The sequence below is a fragment of the Ciconia boyciana genome, chromosome 15 (genome assembly GCF_034638445.1).
Source record: "Ciconia boyciana chromosome 15, ASM3463844v1, whole genome shotgun sequence".
Taxonomy (NCBI): Eukaryota; Metazoa; Chordata; class Aves; order Ciconiiformes; family Ciconiidae; genus Ciconia; species Ciconia boyciana.
The window spans coordinates 4,068-28,133 of record NC_132948.1 but is presented as its reverse complement, the minus strand read 5'-3'; the positions used below and the strand labels follow the sequence as shown (position 1 = coordinate 28,133).

The window sequence follows — 24,066 nt, the reverse complement described above, 5'->3', positions numbered from 1 at the left end:
TTGATATCAGTAAGAGAGAGCCTGACTTCTGAGATGAGCAGTGATTTCAGGACCGGCTGTTCAGTTTGGTTTGTACGTGCTGTCATTGCAGCAGTGCATGTGAGGCTTCATCAGATTCTTGTTATGGATGTCTTGTACAAGATTTGAGGTCTTCCTCCAAGCGTTTTGTGAGCATGAAGCAAGAATTGACTCAGTATATCCTGTGGCTGTCTCACTTTTTTTTTTTTTTCCCCTTTTTGGCCACTAAGTCTTATTGTTGTTGGATATACTTTGGAAATTGGTGTGGTCCCTGGGCATTAAATGGGCTTGAGAAGTGCTATAGAAAAAAGATTTTGTGGCTCAGGCTGTATATTTCTGACTTGCAAAGTGTTTGTCTAACAGATGTATGTCTGAAATGGCGGACACTCCCATTCCAGCTGAGTTCAGTGGAAAAGAATTACCCTGATAGCTGGGTATGCTCTATGAACCCTGATCCTGAACAAGACAGGTAAGAATAAGTTCATATAAAGACTTTTCTGCAGTGTGCCTTATCTGCACCTGTTGGTTTTTTTTTTCTGGTTGTCTGTTCTTTGAGAACAGTTGGAGGGATAGGCAGTAATTACATACCTTTAAGCTGTGCTCACAGTCTGTGAAAAAGTAGTGATGATGTATGTATTTGGAGCTGACATGTTGGTGGGCATTTGTGCAGTATACAAACTGGAGAGTGCCCCCTCAGCAAGTTTGTAGATGATACCAAACTGGGAGGAGTGGCTGATATGCCAGAGGGTCTTGCAGCCATCCAGAGGGACCTCGAGAGGCGGAGAAGTGGGCCAACAGCAACCTCATGACATTCAACCAGAAGTGTGAAGTCCTGCCCCTGGGGAGGAACAACCCCGGGCACCGGTATATGCTGTTCAGCCTGGAGCAGAGAAGGTTCAAGGGGATCTCATCAATGTATATAAATACCTGAAGGCAGGCTGCAGAGAGGACGGAGCCTGGCTCTTCTCAGTGGTGCCCAGTGGCAGGACCAGAGGCAATGGGCATAAACCGGAACACAGGAGGTTCCCTCTGAACATCAGGGAAACACTTTTTCCCTGTGAGGGTGTCTGAGCACTGGCGCAGGTTGCCCAGGGAGGTTGTGCAGTCTCCATCCTTGCAGATATTCCAGGACATGGTCCTGGACAACCAGTTCTCAGTGGCCCTGCCTGAGCAGTGGATTGGACCAGATGACCTCCAGAGGCCCTTCCAACCTCAGCCAGTGATTTGGTGAAATTAAGTTCCTTTATGTTTTTTCTGCACTGCCACTGGAAATATGTAGCCTTAGTTTATGCATGTTAATTTTAATGTAGGTAGTATAGACAGCAGTAGTCATAAGTGCAGGCTGGGAGCAATACGTGTTCAGCGGGGTCTTTGCAATTGTCTTTATTGCTACTTAAGCTCCAACCCATTGGACACGCAAACTGCAGCAACACCTCTGAGTTGCAGTGAGCCCAAGAATGACATTTTGCACACTTGAGGGAGTAACATATTGACTCATTTATCAGCGGTGTGTTTCACAGTTATAAAATTTAGATAGAATTTAGTCATTTATTTGAATGAGGAAAATAATTGCTCTAGGCTGCTTCTCTGTGGAGAGAGACACTGATAGAAGCTGATTCTTGTCTTTGTTGTATACAAATATGAGGGAAGCTGCTCAGCTGTAATTCAGGTGCCTTGGCTTGGTGCTTAAAGACAAAGGGAATGAATGCAGGTGGTAACTTTTAATTGAAATAAAAATTTTAACATCTGCGGCTGAAAAGGCTACAAAGAAGTGTTGATGTCGATGTTTGGAAAGTATTGATTTTCTGGCTTCTTCCTTTTGGCACCTGTTATTGGAAGAATACTGATGCTAACTTCCCCGTTGCTCCATGTATTTGTGCCCTGGTGCAGAGCTATGAAGCATGTGGTTGTGCTGAGGATGTCCTCTTGACTAAACTGCTGGGGCAGGGTCAAATCTGCAAGCCTGAGAAGAGGCTGCCACACCTCCGGCCCCCCAGGTAGAAGCAGTAGCGAGGCTGGGAATGTGTTACTGGTAGACACAAACACACACACACACAGATAGACCATGCATGTATGCACGTCCGGCCATGCAGATCAACACAGGCAAACATGCGCAGTACTCATGCAAACTGCACCAGCAGCCTCATCCTTTTCCCTCTCAGCTGATCAGGATGAAGAACGACTAGTGGAAATACTCACGTCCGTATCTGGCTCCTGGATCCCGTCCCTCTGGTTACTTGCACTGGGATAGATGAGCCCCGAGGCCTGCAGCCCCAGGGGGTGAGGCGTACAGACCTCCTCACATGGACACAGATAACACACACTACAGACCTCCCAGTGTCTCACCTTGGGCACACCTTCCATCCCGTAGCAGATCTGGATCCTCGCTCTTCCCAGGTGCCTCCTGCCTAGAGGCATCCACAGCTCTGCCTACACCCCCATACCTGTCTCCAGCAGTTGGGCAGGTCTCCCCAGTCCCTCCAGTAGTCAGCTTCTGTGGGCTTGCCCTTAGACACCCCCTCCCCTTGCTCCCAGGCCACCTCCTCGCTGGCTCGTCTGGCCTGACATTTGCTGTGAATCAGACATTCATGTGCACGCCTGCAATCACTGCAGCTGGTGGCACCCAGGCACACAGGCCCCTGTGACCAGTGGTCCCACTCCAGCTGTTGGCACTCAGACCCCAGACACACATGCGCATGCAGAATGGAGCCCCTGTCCCAGGAAACAGTTAGAAATGGAGTTTAGTGCAAAGACAAGTGTACTGAACAGCCAACTGTTTATGTACAACTGGCCCTTTTTAGCCTTTTATGTCTCTGTTTTCCCATGTTTGTTCCTCCCCAAATCATCTCAATCCCTTCCTTTACCTGCTTTTGGTTCCTCCCATCTGTCCAAAAGGTGTTTCCAAGAGCCGCTCCCATTGACTGGACGCTGGGGCTGAGGCTGCCCTGGGACAGCCCTGGCAGGAGCCCAAATGGCATATCTGTTCCTCTAAGTACCTGATTTGCATTCCCTGAGCTGCCTTTGGGCCTCTGGGCTTGTGGAAATGGTCCTTGGATGGGCTGCGGTGGCTCCTGGGATGGCCTGGGGGTAGCCAGGGAAGGGTGTTGCTCAGGTTTCCCCACCTGCTGTTGTCTTTGTGCTCTTTTGTGTATGTGCAGATGAGCTTTTTTTATCATGTAACCTAACAGGAGCTTGATTTACTAATGAAAAATTTAAATTTTGTATTTGCAATACCTTGAAAATTTGAAGGAGTTTGGCTGCATTTCACGTGAGAACATATTGGGATGTTGGTTGGAGCCAGTTTGAATGCGCCTCTGCAGTGTGTGCACACATGGTGTTGTCCCACATCCCCCTTGCAGGGAGGTGGGAAAGGGCAAGTGAAGTGCTTTCGACAGGTGATCCAAACTTCTGGTCATTTCAGCTTCTTCGAAAGGGATCTCAGGAGTCTTACTCTGGGAGGATAAATAACTCTAGAATATTTTTGGATTGAGTAGGCTCACATGCATTTTCCAACAGTGAGTGCAGTTGTGTCCTTTTACGCGACACAGAAGGTTTTCTACAGACGTTGCACTAGCACTCCTCTGGCTTGGTTGCTGCTAGTAGAAAGCAGGGCTTCCTTACAGTCACTGCACTTCTGAACTTCCCTTCTGTGTCACACTTCAGTGTCAGGCTCGCTCTCTCCCTTTTCCTACCTAAAATCTAGTTGGGTCCTAAATGGCGTTTGGACTCGTGGCTGAAACACCAGCTGAAGATGACTCTCTGCCTCAAAGCTCCCTGAGCATCACCAAAGTCTTGGTGCTGAGTTGCAGACTATTCTGACTACAAAGATAATTCCTTTTTTCTGACTTGCTGCCGCTAGCGATGCAATCTGTGGTTGTCAATGTCATGAGTAGTCTTAATGTTTTCCTGTCGGCAGAACTAATGGGCGCTTTCATACTTTCTTGTGCTGTAAGATACAGCTTAACAATGCTTTCAGCCTCAATCCATGCAATGCCGTAGGAGATGGCATTTCTCTGCTGGGAAACTTGCGTGTGGTGACACTCATTCAGCTTTATCTTTGGGAATTGCAGCTTTGGTGTCAGGCAGTCATTTTGCAGTGGTGACAGATACTTTCTTAGCCGAGGAAGGAAACATTCTATGAAAAACTCCCCTGCAGTGCTTCAGCTGAGAAGAGGCTGATGGAGAAACCTCCTTTCCACTTTCAAAGCTGATCACAGTATGTATATCACAGACTAGGGGATATCCCATCAGTTGGCAGGTTCAGGATCAGAGCTCTTGATAAAATCATCTCTCATTGGCCTCTTGGAGCTGTGTGTGATCCACCAGAAGAATGGGGTCCTCCCTTTATCTGTAACACTCATACTTGCGGGAAGTTTTTAACAGCTTGGCTCCAAGGCAGTCTAGGAGTCAACTGGATCTCTTGCGTTGTGCAAGAGTTGTCTTGGTACTGCTGCTTTCATATCTCACGTTATCCCTGCATGACTTTGCCCTGAAGGTGTTGATCCTGGTGTGTCTGTCCATGACTCAGTTCTGTGACAGGAGATGAGCCTGGGAACCCCTCAGTCCCTTCTTCTTCCTCTGGCAATGCTCCTGATGGCCAGCTGCTCAGCCAGAAGTTTGAAGGTGATGCCACTTTCATGTATTTCCTACCTGCGTTTTCCTCCTCAAGAACTCTTCCAGGATTCTGCATCTGAGAGGACCTGAAGGAGTAGGATACTCGCTGCTGTTTTGTAGGCCATAAGCCAAACAGGATGGGAAAAGCAAATAGTTAAGGGATATTGCAAAGGAAAACTTTTTGGCTTTGGGCGGCAACACGAAGTGCATCTTCTGTTGGAAGGCTCGTGTAAATGACGTCTTAGTCATGGGTTACTGGTAATAAGCTTTCCTTTCTAAATGGAAAGGAACTCTGTAAAAAGAGGAATCGATATGAAGACATAAGTTGATCAGAAGGAAAATTGCTGTAAAAGTCCAAAGTACAGAAACAGTATAGAAAACCAGTCACAGCTGTTCCTAAGCTTTGTTTCACTCTTGGGCTCTGAATTGGTAATTCCCAGCGTAAATGGCTTGTTTTTTAACAATTATGCTTTTGATCCTTAAATCGTATATGTGTTTCCCAAGAAGAAAACCACCGTTTTTGAGATTGTGGCTACTGCAGAAATGAAGGTGGTTTTACTGCTGCATTTGGGATGGGATATGGGGACAGTGCTCTGTGTGTGAGACAGTGCAGGTTCTGCTGTCGTTGCTGAGGTTGTCTTGCATTCCCTTCGTGCTAGATGCGAAGCTGCAGAGCAGAAGCAGAAGGTACCACTGGGAACTCTGAAGAAAGACTTGAAATCACAGGAGGAAAAGCAGAAACAACTGACAGAGAAAATCCGCCAGCAGCAGGAAAAGCTGGAAGCTCTGCAGGTGAATGTGGAGGTCTCCAGCTAAGCACAGCAGGTTTGAGGGACCTCCTAGTGCAAATGGCTGCTGCCAAGTCATGTCTGTCTCAGCCTCTACTGCCACCTGTGCTCCTTCATGGGGTAGGGATTGTTTTAATAACAGAAAACAAGCATCTCGGCTTACATTTCATTTTCTGCTAGGAAAATGGGAGTGACTGCTGGTGTTCGGATGAAGGGATGTCTCTTGAAGGATGCAGAACACACCTTCTTATAATTGTTGATTTTAAAATGGAAAACTTTGCTGGGCTGAGTTCAGGCAGGCCCCGACAGCTTTTAAAGATGGCCTTTCTGATTTTTTTAATTTTTTTTTTTAATAGAAAACTACTCCAATTCGATCTCAAGCTGACTTAAAGAAACTGCCTCTGGAAGTGTCCACACGGCCTGCAGGGGAGGTAAATGGGATACTGCTGTAGGGTACTTTTCTGTGCTATCCTTAGCTGCTCTGAAAAGCAGTGCCCAACTCGTCCGTCCTCTCTCTGTACCCTCATTTGTTTCAGAACACCCAGTCACAGACCCGACCTCAGCGCCCGCGGTCTCCTCCTTTACCTGATGTTATAAAGAACGCTCCCAGCAGACCACCACTATCTACACCTCTTCCCAAGTCCATCAGTCAGCTGAAAAAGAGCTCTTCAGCATGGCCAAATATCACCACTCCCAAACTGGCAAGCATGCTCTCCAAGGAGGAGGCCAGCACTTCCAGGACACAACAGCACACTGTGACAGCTGGAAGGTCTGACAGTGCTTTAAAAACTCTTGCCAAACCAGGTACAACAACGAAACCGCCCTCTGCTGTCCTGCAGAACCCCAAAAGCTCACGTGAGACACCCAGTCCAAAACCTGCCAAGGTGCCAGCGCTAAAGAAATCTGCCACTGTCAAATGCCCACAGGTGAGACTCAATGGGATGAAAACTGTCAGCTCCTTACCTACTATTCTGCATAGCCTGTCTTGCTCTGTTGCATGGGATTTGCACTGTAGTCCCTGCGTAGGACAAGATAACTTTTACTTTACTCTTGGGTTAGGGTGCCATTCTACACCCCTCGTGAAGACTCATTTAATCTCCTTCCTGTTAGACCAGACTGTTTCCCCAGAAAAAAAATAATGTGGAGTGGTGGGGTGAGCGTTCACATGATCATGTAGCACCTGCTAAAACCTTCTGGAAAAGCTAGTTAACTATCAAATGAAATACTGGATGCTGAGCATTTTTTTTTTTATTATTATTTTTAATTTGGCTGAAAGAAGGTTTTGGTTGGTAGCATGCTGGAATCATAGCTAGAGCTTGTTTGTGTCCTACAGGCCTCCACCACTCGGAAGAGGACCTTGAACACCACAGAGGATGGGTCTGAGGAGGAGGGGGAGCACAAGAAGGAGAAGACAAAACGAGGCAAATTTGTGGCAGTGAAAGAAGAGAAGAAGGATTCCAGTGAGGTGGTGGTAGAGGTGAGAGTGCACTGGTTTCTCCAGCAGAAGGTATTTGTCAAGTGTTTATAATCTTTTTGGGAGGTAGCTAATCTGAGCTCTCTCTGCTCACAGCTCACAGACAGTGCTGGGGAAGAAGAGCTGGCAGAACTGAAGAAAGCTCAGAAAGGTGAGAAATGAACCCTTGAACTGCCTCCGGTATCTAACGCAGTGGAAAAGAACTGTTGCAGAACTAGACTCACTGGTTAAACGTGTGTTTTCATTAATGAGCTTTTTAAAATAAGAATTAGTGTATATTTGGGTCCCAAACCCCGAGATTATTTTAACTCACATGAAGGGAGTGAAAGGCCAGGAGCCCCTTGATCAGACAAGAGGCAGCTGTGGCGTGGGAAGGTCTGCAATCTGAGGGCTGCATCATATTAACGGGTGTCATGCTTGGCTGCGTGGTGTAGACTGATGTTGTGCTCACCTTTCCTAACTGAATGGATTGTGGAGCTACGTTAGCTGGGAAATGCTGAGGACTGTATCTAGGCCTGCTGCGCTGCTGTGAGAGAAGAGGGGCCGAGAGACTCCCAGGAAAGATGATACCCAGGATGGTATTGCACCTTCTGCCAGAGCAGGGCATTTCTTCAGCTTGTTCCCAAGGAGCTGTCTGGAAAGTGACCCACTAGGACCGTGTGGCAAATTGTCCTAGTGGCCAACATGAGCCTGGAAAGCCCATGTCAAACAGCCCGGAGTACAGGAGAAACCTGTCTGAAAATGCCATATAATTTCCTTGCATCTTAATGTTTCTAAGTAAGAGTTGAACCGTATGACAGTAGTGTTTTTATGGTTTACGTACCATTTGAAGGAGTTGTCACAGGTTTAGGTTTGCTCCCCACTGAGGGTGGCTGTCTTCTCTAGAGCTCATGCAGAATGTGCTCTCCAGTATCTGAATGTTTGCAAACATCTTTACTGTCGTCCTCCTTGCAGATAAAGGGCTGCATGTGGAGGTGCGTGTGAACAAGGAGTGGTTCACAGGCCGTGTCACAGCTGTGGAAATGGGCAAGCATGCAGTACGCTGGAAGGTGAAGTTTGATTATGTTCCTACAGACACCACACCAAGGGATCGCTGGTAACTATCTCTAGCTACTGGATTTTGGAGGCTTGTTTTGCTTTCAGCAGGAAGACCCCATTTTATTTCCATAGATGCTGAAGACAAATACGTTGCTGTCATGTCAGGAAGCGTGTGTGTGCTCAGGACTGTCCAGCTGCTTCATAAGGAATGAGCATGACAGACTCCATACAGTCTGCCCATCACTTTGATGTGATGTTCCTGTGGAGGCAGCTGTTGTGTAATCTAGAGGTCTCAGAGTGACAGCTGGGTACAGGTTCTGATGAAGCTGTTAACAGTGTTTCAGGTATGGCCAATGTAGAAAAAGATACCTGACTTTCCCTTAATATTTTTTTTCAGGGTAGAGAAGGGCAGTGAGGATGTAAGGTTGATGAAGCCTCCCTCTCCTGAGTACCAGGCTCCAGATATGCAGCAGGAAGAGGAGGTTGTTGTTGCTGAACCTTCTACCTCAGACTGTGTCAGAATTGAGCCAGACACCACTGGTCCCAGCAGCAGCCAAGAAACAGTAGACTTACTAGTCCAGATCCTTCGGTGGGTTCACTGCAGTTCTTGTGAGCTGCTGCAGTCTGATTTCTTTAGTATTTTAAACTCCCAATTCTGGCTTTGTGTTTTTCTTTCCTGCATAGAAATTGTTTGCGGTACTTCTTACCTCCGAATTTTCCTATCTCCAAGAAGGAGCTGAGTTCCATGAGCTCAGAAGGGTTGCTGGCGTTTCCCTTGGTGAGTTCAGTATTTCTAGAAAAGTAAGTTTGGGGTTTTTCCCCACACACATTCCATTCTTATGGCAAGTGTGCATCCTGTTGATGCAAGATTGCACTCTTCAAAAGGTTATTTGGATCCTTAGCAGACTAACATAGCCAAGAAAAAGAATGAGAGCCTCTGAAACATGCCTTAGGTCTTTTGACAGTTGTTGTCTGAGGATCTTTTTAATTACTATACATCTGTGTGGGAAAGCTGTTGGTTGCTACTATCCTAACTTCTTGTCCATTGCTGTTAAGCTTTTAAAAAGGAGAGGCCAGGTTAGAGGTTTGTAGAAATAGGATGTAGGCATACCTGTTCGTTTTGCCCCCAGCCTTATAAATCTAACTTATGCAGAGGCAATCTTAAAATGGGAGAGAACATGGAAGCCAGCCCCCCTCAGACTTCTCTGGGTGAGCAGGCTGACTGCCTGTGAGTCAGCTGTACATCTCAAGGCTTTTGGTGTGGCCTCCACACATCTGTTCCTTGTAAGGAACAGGTGGGGCTGAGTCTGCACCAGTATCTGCGTGCTGGTATTGGAAGGTCCAATGCAAGCTTAAATGCAGAGAAATGGTACTGGCTTCTCCGACTTCTCTCTTCTCTGACATACTACCAAGGGAGACCTTTTCAGGAAACATCTGTAGGTGACAGAAGCCACATACAGATGACCAAATGACAAAAGCCCCTGCTTATTTGGTTGTCTTCAAAGTGCCCTACTCCCTCACTTGCAGTGTATATATTGGCAGTCTCTCTTGTCTCTTCCTCTTTTCTCTCTGTTAATTCAGGCGTCTGCTTGAGTTACGGGTCCTGCTGCTTCCGCAGGACGTGTTGGTCTTGTCTGGAGTTTTCTGCAAGTGTAAATGTTCCTACCTCACAGTAATAAGCTGTGTTGTCTGGGTGGTCTATACTAAGGAAACTCACTACCTACAGAGGCTGTCAGATCTTTCTACAGCATAACTGTGGTTTTAGGCTTTTTAAAACATGCTGCATCCTTAATCTGAATTCAGGCAGCTTTTGTTGCAGTTCTGGTCTTTGAGGAATGTGAAAACCTGTGTGATTTTTGTGGTGTCTGCAGTAGGCAAATCAGAAACGTAAATGTGAGCATGGTAATGAGTGTGGGCAGGGCATGCAGGGGTGTGGTGTTAGGCTGGTGTGTTTGGTCATGGGGTGCCGGTAGCTGGACTCTTCTACAAGCTGCGAGTGCTGGGGTTTTTTTGATGCTTGGTGCTTCTTCTTAATGTGTCATCTGTTGTGTTTTATCTTCTACAGAAAGAATATTTCAAACAGTATGAGGTAGGTCTGCAGAACTTGTGCAATTCATATCAGACACGTGCCGATGCCCGGGCCAAAGCCTGTGAAGAAAACCTCCGCAACTCGGAGAGGAAGCTGAAGGAAACAGAGGAGAAACTGCAGAAGCTAAGGACTAACATCGTGGCCCTTCTGCAGAAAGTGCAGGAGGTGGGTGAGGAAGGGGTGCGAAACCAGAGCTGCCCCACGAGTAGCAACCTGCCCTAGACCCAGGCCCCTCCAGGCACTGGAAATGTTTTAGTCCAGCATTTAACTGGGCTTCAGCTCTTTCTCAGTTGGGTGCAACTTGGGCTTAGACCATCAGAAGCAGCTGAGTGCGCAGCTGCTGTTGCTGCCCACCTTTTGGGATCCAGGCCTTGGGGGTCCTGATGAGTGTTAATTTTCACAGATGAATTTTTCATGGCATGTACATAGTGCACAGCTTCTATTTGTTTTCTGCTTTCTGCTATGAAACATGGGGCTGCAGGAGAATTTCCCTGGGCATAAGCAGTGTTCTGCAGGGAATTTCTGCCTCATTCTTGGGCAGAAAGGTGGTGCTAGATTCTGAACCCCAGGTATGGAAATGCAAACCTTTAAACAAATAATACTTAATTTAAAAAATTTTATGCTGAAATCTATTTATTAATTATACTATTAAATATTAAATTAAAATAGCAAATAAATATTTAAATAAAAGCTTTAAATAAATAAACTTGAAATAAAAACCTACTTTAAATAAAATTAAGACCACCCAATGGAAAAGCTACTGAAAGTAAATGGAAGCAGTTGTTCCCTACCAGGAAAATGTGTGTTAAAGCAAAAAAAAAACCAAAACACAAACCTACTAATTTGACCCTGATCAGCACAGTAAATCTGTTGCTTGAGTGCATTGTTTGAGCATCAAGTGCTGACTGGTTTCCAGGTGTTGTCCGTCAGGTCTGACAAGGAAAGCTGGTGGTGCTTTCACAGCTGATGTCAGCAGCTGGAGAGTGCTGGAAGTCAGCTGGAGAGTGCTGGAAGTCAGGGCGTAAAGGCTGACCAGGACAGATGTTGCAGAGGGGATGCTGTGCTACTCTGTCTTGTCCGTTCTTGCACTGTTCTTCAAGATTCACTTTTCACTGGTATTTCTTGTGCCTTTCGTTTCAGGACATTGATATTAATACAGATGATGAACTGGATGCATATATCGAGGACTTGATCACGAAAGGAGATTGAGCAGACCCAGTACAAGTCCTAGAGAAGTGCAGAGGAGCTGGTTGCTGCGATGGGAGATGCAGATTCCTGCAGTGGAGGACTATGGAAGCTGATGAGGAGACAGGGTTTTTAGACAGTACTTATGTTGTGTTGGTGTACAACTTGTTCTTGTGACTTTACATGAAAAAGACATTTGTGCTGTTGGCAGGAAAATTTTTAACATTGTAGTTCTCTGAATCTCTTCCTTTTGTTTATAAATATTTATTTTTAAAAGAAATAGGAACTGTGCCTGGGTTGATGATGGGAGGGTTGCTGTGTGTTTTTAGTGAGGTAGAAGTGTGAGTACCCTTTTTGCATCTGGGGTATATTAATATGCTAAACCTGGAAGAGCAGAACATCCTGCCTAGCAGGTTGTCGTAAGTAAGAACCTGGCAGCAACTTAAAAATAAGCCTTGAGTTATGGAAGAGGAGGTCAGGCCTCAGACTTTGAAGATACTGAACTTGGGCTAGAGAAAGCCAAGTCAGGAATTTGAGTTGCACAGAGGAGATCAAAACACAGTCCCTGCGTGAGCGTGAGTGGACGGGATGATATCTTGGTGGTTCTGAGGGGATTGGGGGGAGGGGATTGGGGGTAGGGGATTGGCACTTGCCAGTGCAGTGGGGTTCCCGAATGTGAGGTCTCCATAAGCAGGTGGAGTTGTCACCATGCTAACAGTCAGAGGCTGAGGATCCTTTTAGAAGAGGATGGCCTCCTAGGCTGCTTGCAGTGGGTTATGATCATCAGAGGGAGAAACCTGGAGTTCAGATTCTTTTCTAGCAGTCATCTTATTGCACACTTTTGCGGCTGTTTCTTTGAGACAATTGCAACGGCAGAAGAACTCCTTGACCAGCTGAAAATAAAGTGACCCTCTGTTCTGTTGTCACTCCCTCAGGTTTGCGTTGCTTTGATCAACTTGCTCTTCCAGGTAATTTTATTAAGAGTGCTGGAATTTGGAGCCTTTGGAGCCCTGCATCGCTGAGTCACATCTGGCCCTGGGTCAGCAGCAAGGACAATGCCTTTCCCTCGTCCTCCCAGCTGGAGGCTGCACTACAGCTCCTAGCAGACCACTTGTGGCCAAGGTGACTTGGTTTGAGTTCACTGGCTAGCCAGCTTCTCAGGTCTGCTAGGACAAGATGTCCATGAACTTGGTGCTCAGAAAACTGAAATCCCCTATAGCCTGGCGGTTTGAAGAAACACAGCGTGACCAAGAGGTGCCCACCTTCAGGAACATCAAATGAAATGGACCATTGGGGTTCTTTTGACAGCTGAATGTGCAATAGATGTTTTGCAAAAAAAATTTCCAAATTAAACATCTGTTGCACAGAAAATCTTAAGCACTAATGGTTTATAGTCCTGGAGAACTCCCAAGTTCTACATCTAAATCGCAAGAGAGAGGGAAGACTTTTGCTTATTACCTGAATTCCAGGTCATTGTAACAGCATACAGTGAGACTGACTGCTTTCATTCAGGATCTGGGCCTGGACATCCTAGTATAAATGAAGGTAAGGAGCATCCCCCCCGCCCCCGTACACCTTCCTGGACAGAGGGACAGCGTTCCTTAAATGTAGGAGCAAGCTCCACCAGTCTTTGCGATTTCCTTACACGTATTGGAGGTTTTGTTAATTGTGATGGCACACTGGTGCTTCAGATGAAAATGATCCTTCTGTAGAAACTGAGTTTTATATTAAGGTGAAAGAAGAAATCTTTGTCCTTTCTAGGTGGCCAGCAGAAATTCTAAAGAACCAAATTTCATTAAAATACAGTTCAGAGATGATCCTGCTTGCAAGCTTTAATTCATAACACCCAGAGTATATCAGTGTGGGACAAATAGCTCTTACACATTTCTTGAGCTTCCTGACACAGTTTGATCCCCTGCTCCTACTCTCCTGTTAGGAAGGTGTTATTCATTTTTTTTCCTCTGTTCTCTGGAAACCTCTCATTTCCAGTTTTAACTTTTTTTTAATGGCATTTTATTTTTTTGATCTTGTACCAAGTATTTTACATTTCTTCCCTGGCGTTACTTTCATCAGTACAACTGGTGTGTCCTCTCTAAAATTCCATTTTGCTAGGAAAAGCAAGCCAAGAACTTTTAAGTGCCAATAAAACAAGTTTTTCATTCTCAAAACCTTCCCGGTAGTCCTTCTCTGCAGCTGGTTCAATCTGATATTTTTTTGTAACCTTGTTAAGTAGACCTATGTGTACCATTAGGTTTTAGTAATGCTTTTAAAAAACATAGGAACAAAATGACCTCTGGAAGTCATCTAAATAACCTGCTCCAAGCAAGGTGTACTCAAAAGCTGTATCGCATTTTTGTGGGCCTTTTCCAGTTGAGCTCTTGAAATCTTCAAGGGTGGAGGTCGCAGCACTTTTCTGCATTGCATACCTCTCCAGTGAGTGTGTTCTTCCCTTGCATCTAACAAGGGTGTCCCTGTTGCAGCTTTGGAGGCTATTACAGCTGCCTATTGAAAATATCTCACCTGCTGCAGCCTTGGCAGTTAGACCTTCATGCTACGGTTAAGCCTGTTGATACGTCTGTGCTCAGTTCCCTCAGTCTTCCTCTCCACTTCCAGCTGTTTCTTACAGCAGAAGTACTAAGAAGTACAAGAGTTGCGTTTTGCACAACATCCCCTCTCTTTATAAGACCACCTTAAGTTCCTCCTTTATGCCAATCGTTACTGTCATCCATTTTGGAAATTCCTCCCACAGCTGTCACCTAGATACTTGGTAGCACACACATTTCTATTGGTAAGGTCGCTAATTTATGTATTTAATAATAAGGCAGGAAAATAACTATTTTAACATGAACTTTTGGGTCTCGTGATGACTTGTTCCAGGCCAACTTTGCCTCAGCCTCTTGCCCACCGTAGCACATGGCCTTTGGGGCCTTCTATCAGCAGGACCATGATTGTCCTTGCTGTTTCCCTCGCTGAAGTGCCAGCCTTCTCTGGGAACCCGATGTCTGTCAGTGATCCTCTACCTCGTATGGATTCGCCCAGTTTCTCTTGCAGAGTGGAACAAGAACACCTGAGCTCGTGGCAAGCGGTCCCTCTCCCAGTGTGAGGGACACAGTCCTGCCTGCATGTCTTTGAAGGGTCGTGTATTGCTGCTGTTCCTTAAGTGGAAGCTTGAAACTCCACCAGCATCAGATATGGGGCTTGATTTTATGGCAACAGGATCAACATTTCCTTTTTTTTTTTTTTTGCAAGTCATTCCTACAGCCTGTAGTGAGGACCAGCTGGGCTTTGGGGTGCCACTTGCTTTCGGCTACCTTACAGGGCTATTCTTTCTCATGCAGTGAGGCACTCAGTCTCTTCTGCTGCTGCTGCCTTACCTGAAAGGCACAGCAAACTCCTCTGCCAAGAAAGCCTTTCTGGTCTCCAGGCCCCAGGGTAATCTACTCAGGAGAGTACCAGTTATCTTTAAATCCCTCTTTGCAGCATCTGAATTTGTTTGTGGTCTCAGAGTCCTGGTCATATGTGACCTAACTTGACCAGTGCCCACTGTGTGGGATGAGACCAGAGAGGCAACTCTTGGATGATCTTGCTGTACCCTTTCTCATCAGCAAAACTGCAGCTGCACAGTGGGAGCAGAGGAGACCCTCCTCTATGCCTGCACTGGAGGGAAGGCTCCAAGAAAGCTCTTTCAGCACCCCTTGGGTGGCCTGAAGGACTCTGTGCACCTGCCACATTAGTGGAATGAGAGACCAGGTTCATGGGGACCTTTGGGAGCCCAGGCTGCATGTCCAAGGGTCCCTGCCCTGTGTTTTCAGTATGTGTGGAAACCAGGCGCTTTGGGCCACTCCAGCCCTCAAAATGCTCACTCTTCTCCCTGGGCTGCAGCCCACTGAGCAGAACAAATTGTAAATTCACTGTCCCCTCATCATTCTGAGAGCCTCCCACTGTGGGGTGCCACCACTCTGGCTGCCCCAGAAGAGGGCAGGGGATGGGGATATTAAGGCCCTTCTAAGGCTTCTGTTGTTACTTGAACACACTGAGCAAAGCATCTGAGCAGGGAGGGACGTGTTGAGTCGTGTAAGTACAGCAGGAGCACAGTGCTGCAGAGCCGTTCTCTCTCATTTGGGAGGAGGAGCCTGACTGCCAGTGTCATGGGCAGCTGGGACTGGAAGAAAAAAACCCCAGAAACCTTGGCCAAGAAGGGAGGGTACCAGTCCAGGGTGTTTGCATGGTACACCAAGCCCACAGCCCTTCTTTTCTCTCTCTCCTTTCTGAGAAGCTGTGGCCACCCACAGCAAGCAGTGATGGTGCTGCGCTGCTGTGTGCAGGGCTGCCATGCTTGGGGCTGGGTGCCCAGATGAACCTGTGCTGCGTGCATAGGTGATGGGGTGGGCTCTGGTCTGGCTGGGGTCTGCCAACAGCTGCTGAGAAGCTGCAGTGAGAAGCCAGGCTGGGGCCAGTGCCACCACACTGGCTCCTGCTGCCTGCATCCCTGTCTGATCTCAAGAGTACCAGTTTTGCTGGTTTTGCTCACCAAGGAAGGCACAGGCAGCTGTGGTGCTGCAGGTCTGGTGGCCTCGTTCTCTCCTTGCCCAGCATGGCTCTGGCACCAGGGCCATTCCCCTTCTGCCTCCCCTGGGCGACACTCGGCCAGGCTGAGGTGAAGCTGCCAGCTCAGCTGCCAGGTGTGGGCTGCATGGCAGGACCCCTCGAGCAAGGGCACTGCCACCCACTCATCAAGTGCCTCTTTGTCTGTGCAGGAGCTGGCAGTGCCTGGGAACACAGGACATGTGTGAAGGCTGGCCTGGTGCTGTCCTGTCTCCAGGGAAACATCCCCCGGTGGGAGAGGCATCCCCGGCCCCTGCCAGGGCCCCCCTACCCTGCCTTTGTTGGCTCTGCAGCGTTTCTTTGGGAGACAAGGGGATAAAGTCTTCCTTTTCCTGCCAGCCGCTAGCTCCTGCTGCAGCTGCCTGGAAGTGGCTCCCCTCGCCCTGAAAGGGTCAGCTGGCATCTCCCCGGAGGAGTGAAGGCAGGCACTCAGCACCAGAGCCAGCTCTGGGCCAAGGTGCAGCAGTGCCTGGGGTTGCCCACGGCTGAGCGCACAGTGGGGCCCTTGTCAGCGTGCTGGGAGCCGCTGGCAGCTCCTTGTCCTGGGCCCTGCAGGCAGCTGGGCATCCTCTGCCCAGTCCAGCTGCTCCAGCCTCAGGAGGAGCTGCCAGGGCACGGTGGTGATGCTGGTGCTGCTTTGCCCTGGGTGCAGCACTGTGGGTGCAGTTTTTCTGAGATTTCTACATGCCCTTTTTTCCCCTCTCTTGCCTCTGCTCCTCCTGAGTCCCCCCCCAGGTCTGCCTGCCTGGCACAAGCCACTGCCTCAATGTACCAAGCCAGGGGATGGCTGGAGCAGGCTGGGTTGGTTTTTTTTAAAATCTTCCACCCTGCAGCACTTGAGTGTGACCACAGGAGGTTTCTCACATCCCCCTTGCCCCCACTGTCAGCCCAGCTTCCTCCTGGAGTGCCATGGCACAGGCATGTTCCTCTGGGGTGCTGGGGGAGGCAGCTGCAGTGGAATGGAGAGGATGTGACTCCCCCCCCCCGCAGCGTATGGAGTGGTGCTGGGGGGGGAGCCCTGTTCCTACTCGTGCAGCCACCCTGGGGCTCCCCGGGTGCTTTGGAGCCCAGCTCCCAACTGCTCCTCCCAGACCCTGCTCTTGCCTTGCTGTCCTTTGGCTTGGGTGGGGCCATGGGCTTAGCACTGTCTGCTCCTGGCAGCCCTCCATTCCTCGGCGCTGCTCACCTGCCTTCAGGCGTGGTGGTAGCCAGAGAGGAGAGCTGCTCTGCCCCACAGCATGGGCAGGACCAGCCTCCTACCTCTCAGTTCCCCCCAAACCCATTCTGCAGTGCGCTGTAGGTCCAAACTGGTTGTTGCCCAGAGAGCCTGAGCTTTGAGAGCTGGTTTTGAAGCTGGATGCAGCACCCACAGGCAGCAGAAGCACGGATACTCTGGATGCATGTTGCAGGTGCAAAGTAGTGGATGCATATGGAGCAGAAACCGTGGAAGGACACAGAGCTGTCTCTGCTCCTCCTCTGTGCAGGGGCTCCTGCTCCTCCCGAGCAGGGAAGGCGTACGCCCTGGCTGGCATGGTTACTCCTCGTGGGGCCCCAGCCTGACCCCGTGCTCACCCCACGCCTGATCAGCCGATGCTCTAGGTCTGTGTGGCCACTAGCCTGGAGAACAGATGGGACCCATATGTCTTCAGCTAGGACAGGGGCTGTGATATCTGCAGGAGCACAGCAGGGCCGGCCCCAGTCGCCTCTGCAAGGGCTCTGGCCCTGAGCATTGCTCTGACCTTTCCCCGGGGGAAGCCCTGGAGGGTGGTGAGGGTGATGGCAGAGCCTGCTCTGTCCCTGGAGTGCAGGCCGAGGCCCGCAGGGCTGGGGTGGGGCAGGTTCCTCAGGGCCAGGCCTGGAGGACAGCAAGCACGTCTGGTACTGGGGTGGGACACAGACAGTGGGGCTTCCAGGCAGGGTCTAGGGATAGAGCGGGTGACTGGCATGGACACAAGCGTACGGGGCGACCCTGAGGGCAGCGAGGCTGTGAACCCTTCCCTTTTTCCCGGCCTTCCGTTGAGGGAAAGCGGTGCCCGTGATGCGACGGCTGCCACCTGCCAGCCCCATTGTCGCCATCTCCTCTCTGCTGTGCTTCCATGGAGGAAGGGGGCTGTGATGGGTGCCTGCCCCTCCTGGGATCCCCCCCCACACCTTTGGCCCTTCCTCAAGGGCTCTCCTTACTGGGATTCATGTTTCCCTTGTGCAGTCTGGAGCCATGTCTGCAGCTGCCCTGGCAGGTGCCCCAAATGTTCTGGTTCAAACACTTCACAGGGAAAGAAAAGTCCACAGCCCTACAGAAGCAAGGCTTGGGCAGGGGCAGGCACTGCCTGGAAGGAGGGATGGGCAGGGTTTGGGGTTTTTTAAGGTGCCATTGGTTAGGTAGAGCTGCCCAGCTGAGCTGAAGAGGAAGGAGGACCAACAGGAGGCTATGGAGTGTGAGCCTGCCCCGGTTTGGTGTGGGTGGCCTGGGCTGGCATGGGCATGGAGAGATGGCAGCTTTCCCCAGGGGTGCCCCAGGAAAGCAGCAGCAGGCACTGCTACAGGGAGGGACTCTCCACCAGGTGCCTCGGGGGGGACAGTGCTTATAGCCTGTGTTAGGCTGCTCTGATGTCCTGTCCAGATGTCCCATGACCAGTGGGCCTGAGGACATCCTACCTCTGTCTGTGCTGCCTGACACTCCTGTCCCCCTGCGTACATGGCTCCAAGGGGGACAGCCTGTCACTCTATGCGACTGCACAGGTCTCACTTCAGTTTGGGCTCGGCAGGCTGCGCCTGCAGAGGTATATGTGGGTGCCGAGACAAGACAGCAAAAACCCAGCAGGATTTGCAGAGCCAGGGGAGGAGGAAAGCACATCCACCCGCACGTGCAGTGCTGCCAAGTGGGGCGTTTGCTCAGCTCAGACCCAGCTTTCTCTAGTGCAACTTCTCTGGTTGATGCATCAGCTTCTCAGCATCCCCACCGCAAGGCCCTGTCCCAGCTCCTGCAGTGGGACCATCAGCAGCTGTGCCCTCTGAGCAGCTCAGCCCTCAGAGATGGCCATTAGACTCCACAGAAGGGCTGCCTGTTGCCAGCTGGAAAGGGGTGACGTGTCGGTGGTGTTCCAGAAATGAGATACCATCACAGCCCAAAGCTGGACAGGCTCATGCTGACAGCAGCGCGGGACAGGTAACTCTTTTACCCAATGCAACGCTCCAAAGGCCCTGTACTGCCTGCCTGGTGTCAGCTCAGCAGGCAGACACCCAGGGGCCCAGGTGTCACCCCTTGGATATGGGAAGGGTTTTCCTAGCGGACACCTCCAGCACCAGATTGTGCCTGGGGAAAGGCTGGCTCACCTGAGCTGAAGGAAAATGCACCCAGCTGCCAGCACGCTGGGTCCAGCAGACTGCAGGGCCCCTCTGGGACAGCCATGCCCGGAGGATAGCAGCACGCCCGTGTCCTCACCCAGCTGCCTTGGACAACCCTCAAGGAGCATCTGGCTGTGAGGAGAGGAGCCGAGCAGCCTCCAGACACGGCTGTACACAGGTTGGATTGGCCCCGAAGGCAAGCAGGGCAGAGGGGACGCTGTCCTGGACCACCGTGACAGCGGCGGCTTAGAAAGGTGACGGCGGCCGCGCCAGAGCCCCCTCGCCGCAGGGAGCCGCTGGTAGAGGGGAAGCACGTCCCCAGGCGGCGGTGAGGGAGGGACGGGCCTGGGGCCGGCGGCATAGGGGCTGCCCCCGCGCTGGCAAACCGGCGGTCCCGGCCGCAGCCCCGCGGGGAGCAGCGCCCGCTCCCGGCGCCGCACGGGAGGCCCGAGGCCAGCCCCGGCGCTTCGGCTGGGGGGCGGGGCGGGCGAGGCTGGCGGCGCCCCCGGGTGACCCGAGGCCGCGGGTGCTGGGCCCCGACCCCCCGGGTCTCTGCCCTCCCCTGCCGGCGGGGGGGCTGCCGCGCCGAGCGGAGCCGGAGGAAGGAGGCAGCGGGCTCCGGCGGCAGAAAGGGCGTTTATTGGGGCGCGGCGGGGCCGCGGGCGCTACAGCTTGGTGCCGGCCGAGGGCAGCTCGGAGCGCTGCGTGGGGCCGCTGAGCGTGGACGAGGCGGCGGCGGGCGGGCGGCGCGGCCCCAGCAGCAGGCGGCAGCGGGCGCGGAAGCGGCCGTCGAGGAAGGCGTAGAGCAGCGGGTTGAGGCAGCTGTTGAGGTAGGCCAGGCAGGTGGCGTAGGGGTGCAGGCGGGCGATGAGCCCCAGCAGCGCGCAGGGAAGCTCCAGCAGCCCGGCGGCCGCCAGCGCGAAGAGGCTCTTGAGCAGGTGGAAGGGCAGCCAGCAGCCGGCGAAGACGGCCACCAGCGCCGCGATCAGCCGCAGCAGCCGCCGCCGCGCCGCCGCCTCGGCGCGCCGCGGTCGCAGGTGGCGGCGGACGGCGGCGCCCACGCAGCAGTAGCAGACGGCCATCAGCAGCAGCGGGGCGGCGAAGCCCAGCGCCGTGGCGCCCAGGCTGAGCGCCGCCGCCCGCCCCGCGCCCCCCGCCGCCAGCTCGCACAGCGTCCGGTTGCGCGGCCCCCGCCGCGCCTCCCGCAGCAGCAGCGCCGGCAGCGCCGCCGCCGCCGCCGCCGCCCAGAGCGCGGCCACCGGGCCCAGCCCGGCGGGGCGGCGGCGGGGGGCGACGCGGGGCGGCGGCGCGGCGCGGGCGGCGGCGCGGCAGCGCTCGGCGCTGAGGCCGCCCAGGCAGAAGGCGGAGGCGAACATGCTGAGCAGCACCAGGAAGCTGCTGAGCTTGCAGAGCGCCGCGCCGAACGGCCAGTGGAAGCGCAGCGCCGTGTAGGCGGCCCAGAGCGGCAGCGTGGCCACGAAGGCCAGGTCGGCCAGCGCCAGGTTCCCGATGTAAGCGTCGGCGGAGCGGCGCCGCGCCCGCGGGCCGCGCCACAACGTCAGCAGCACCAGCCCGTTGCCCGACAGCCCCAGGGCGAAGACCAGCAGGTAGAGCAGCGGCAGCAGCGAGAAGGACGCCTCCCAGTCCGCCTGCCACTCGCACGCCTCCCCCGTCCCGTTGCCCGCCGTCTCTTCCCCGTAGTAGTACTCCTCCGCCTCTGCGTACTCCATCTCGACCGCCGCCCGTCGCGCCCCGGCGCGCCGCTATAAGGGGGCCATCGGCCCCCCCGCCACCCCCGCCCCCGGGCGGCCTCTGGACCGTCGCTCCGCCCCGGTGCAACATCCCCCCATGCCCCCCCCCCCCCCCGGTCGGGTGCTGCCCGGCAGCCCCCCGCCCCGCTCCCCTGCCGCCCCCGCAGGCGGCTCGGCGGGCTGCCGGCATCCCGCGCCGGGATGCGCGGGGAGCGGAGCGGCGGCAGGAGCGGTTCGCTGCCCGTAGCCCCCACGCTGCCCGCCGGACACCGAGGGCGACGGGCGAGGAGCGACGGCAGGCGGGCGCGGGGGGGATTTTGGTATAAAATCCACGATGCCTCCTGCATTGCCCCCCGAGGGGGTGCGGTGCCCACACACCCCAAATCCACATCCCTGCAGCCTTTGAAGGCGAGCACACGCCCGGCGCGGTGCCGGAGCTGAAGACTGGAGCGGAGCGCCAGGCATCATGCAGGATGAGCAGGCGAGGATGCAGAAAGCAAAGGGTGCAAAAGCATCCCAGTGAGCACGGCAGGGAAGCAGAGCAGCACTCGTCGTGGGGAGCCTGTCAGCGGCAGCAGGGCCCCTTGTCAAGTGTTTACACATTCCTCAGTGAGACTGCACCCGCTAAGCATCCTCACTCCCCTTCCCCAGCCACGCTGAGGGTGGGGAACAGGCAGGATTGTCAGGAGTCCCGGCACCAGCAGCATCTGTGAGGTCTCCGGAAGCAAGTTCTCTCTCCACTGGGCTATTTTCCTATAGACCACGGTCTCTGTATTTCAGAAAAAATTTCTTTTCTTTCTTTTCCTCCTCTCAGACACACCATAAAAACATCCTTGTTTGAGGAGAGCCTTGCAGATGACTCTTCCCCTGTGTTGGTCCCGAGGTGGCGGGTGGCCAGCTGCAGTGCTGCCAGGAGCAGGGAGGGAGTGCTGGGCTGTGGTGGGCTGCTTGCTCCCAGCAGAGGTTTTTCTCTCACTGGGAGGGGAGCGGTTCCTGTCCCACAGTGCGAAGTGGCCAAACTGAACCCTGAACCATGGTCAGTAAGTACCTGGGAGCCAGGCAAGTGGACCTCCCTGGGCAGCAGGGACATTTCTGGGTCTTCCTCATCCTGTGTACTCTGTGCCCGACACTGCAGAGCCTTTCCTCAGCCTCAGCTGCCATGCAGGACGAAGCTTGGGGTTATAAGGGGCTGCAGGGTGAGCAGGAAGGGTGCCACACACCTGCTGCAGCTTGTGAGCAGGCAGTAGTGTCTGTGCTGGGGTGCTGCAGGTGGTGAGGACATGTCAGTGCCACTGAGGACATCCTGGGGCTGTGCTGCACATGCACGCAGGTGGGCTCCCCGAGCCCTTGTGGCTGCAGGGTGATGAGGTGGACCCTAGGAGAAGATGGAGATGTCTTTGGTCACCACCTGGAGCTGTGATGGGTGCAGGGGAGGTGGTGCTCCGAGGTGGTGAAGAGTTTCGCATTACCCCAGTCCCGCTGCCCAGGGCAGGGTTGTGTTGTTTCCAGGCCCTAGCCACCATCCCTGGCCCAGCCGGGTGCAGGTGAGGTCCCCGGATGGGACTTGTCTATGGGGCACCCCACAGAGCCAGGCTGGGGCAGGGGGGCTTGTCTTGCCTGGAGGCAGGGGGCCCAGCTCTCCCACTGCAGCTGGGAGCTGTTTTGCCATAAGCTCTGTTGCAAGCAAGTGCCCTGCCCTGATGAGCTGCCAGGGCTCTTGGCTGAGCCCTCTGTATCCCCTTGCACTGGTTGTGGCTGAACTGAAAGTGCCAGCTTGACTGGGGGTGGCTTTTTCCTGCTTGAAGAATGATGGGCGATTCCCAAGAGCCACCATCTCTGCTGGGTGACCTTCGCAGTGGGTTGGTAGCATCACCTGCTTGCTCCTACGGCCATGTGCCGTCCTCTTGGGAGGCCCGAGATTGCACTTGGGGGAACCAGAGCCGTGCCATGGGGCTGCCCCATGCCATGGCTGTGTGAGTCCCCACAGGATGGAGGCTATGAGGCTTCTGGGGAGGATTCGGGCTGTGCCGCTGGCCCCAGTGGGCCCTACCAGCCAGAGCACCCTTGCACCCTTCCCCTAGGTAAGCACCCAGCTGGTGCCTCCTCAGCAGAGTTGCTGCACAGGTGGCAGTTCAGTGGGTTTCAGTGCAAACTCCAAGCTGAAGAGAAGAGACTCCAAATTCATCTAACACAAGAAATCAGCTTGTCCCCGAACCTGTCCCATGGGCTGGTCCCCCTCATTGCACCAATGCCACCCCTCTGTGATGGCACCCCAGAATGGCCAGGGACTTGGGGGCGGGGGGGAGATCTACTCTTGCTAGTTCAGATGGTGGCTGAAGAAGCTTTGTATGTCTAGTGCCAGGTTTTACTAGAAAAGAAACTAGAACAAGTTCCTCTTTCAGACTCAGAATAATGAGATGAATGGGGTTCGCAGCACATCTGTGCACATGTGATCGCTGCACATGTGCCTGTGCTGTGCAGGCGTGGGAGATTCCTCTTGCTGTCCTGTTCCTGCACTTTCTGGGGACACAGTCCCCCCAGAGGGGTCTAGGACCGGGCAGGGAAATTTTACACTGCCAGCAGTCCCTGCTACAGTCTTGAGGCTGTTCACTCTGCGCACTGATGGTGTTTCAATACAAGTATGTAACTAATGCTTTCTCAGCTACTCGTTACTAATCTTTTCCTAGTTATGAGCAATACTATGACCTGGGCAGGCTGGAGAAGTGGGACCATATGAACCTCATCAAGTTCAGCAAGGCCAAATGCAAGGTCCTGCACCTGGGTCGGGGCACTCACTAGTACCAATACAGGCTGGGGATGGATGGATTGAGAGCAGCCCTGAGGAGAAGGACTTGGGGATACTGGTGGGTGAAAAATTGGAAATGAGCTGGGAATGTGCACTTGCAGCCCAGAAAGCCAACCGTATCCTGGGCTGCATCCTGGTCAGCAGGTCGAGGGAGGTGATTCTGCCCCTCTACTCTGCTCTGGTGAGACCCCACCTGCAGTACTGTGTCTGGCTCTGGAGTCCTCAGCACAGGAAGGACATGGACCTGTTGGAGCAGGTCCAGAGGAGGGCCACAAAAATGATCCTAGGGCTGGAGCACCTCTCCTATGAGGAAAGGCTGAGAGAGTTGGGGTGGTTCAGCCTGGAGAAGAGAA

General features: G+C 52.8%; 2 protein-coding genes across 4 annotated transcripts in view; one reads left to right on the top strand and one right to left on the bottom strand.

The window, feature by feature from the left end:
* MORC2 (MORC family CW-type zinc finger 2) overlaps positions 1 to 13,278 on the top strand; it is a 51,714-nt gene extending 38,436 nt beyond the window's left edge. For 2 of the 3 annotated variants that reach the window (XM_072879671.1, XM_072879672.1), the window contains 11 exons: positions 382 to 487; positions 5,292 to 5,424; positions 5,777 to 5,851; positions 5,957 to 6,346; positions 6,754 to 6,897; positions 6,991 to 7,045; positions 7,849 to 7,990; positions 8,330 to 8,521; positions 8,617 to 8,710; positions 9,998 to 10,186; positions 11,162 to 13,278. In XM_072879671.1, coding sequence (XP_072735772.1) covers positions 382 to 487; positions 5,292 to 5,424; positions 5,777 to 5,851; positions 5,957 to 6,346; positions 6,754 to 6,897; positions 6,991 to 7,045; positions 7,849 to 7,990; positions 8,330 to 8,521; positions 8,617 to 8,710; positions 9,998 to 10,186; positions 11,162 to 11,230 — 1,589 coding nt within the window. In that variant the 3' untranslated portion in view covers positions 11,231 to 13,278. The remainder of the gene's footprint in view (positions 1 to 381; positions 488 to 5,291; positions 5,425 to 5,776; positions 5,852 to 5,956; positions 6,347 to 6,753; positions 6,898 to 6,990; positions 7,046 to 7,848; positions 7,991 to 8,329; positions 8,522 to 8,616; positions 8,711 to 9,997; positions 10,187 to 11,161) is intronic. The other variant, XR_012045197.1, reaches the window with a different exon arrangement.
* Positions 13,279 to 19,786: 6,508 nt separating this feature from the next.
* Positions 19,787 to 20,998, bottom strand: LOC140659940 (apelin receptor A-like). The gene is given in 2 exon segments (XM_072880243.1): positions 19,787 to 20,895; positions 20,897 to 20,998. Coding segments are annotated over 2 exon segments (1,176 nt in total). The 3' UTR covers positions 19,787 to 19,821.
* Between the last annotated feature and the right edge of the window lie 3,068 nt (positions 20,999 to 24,066).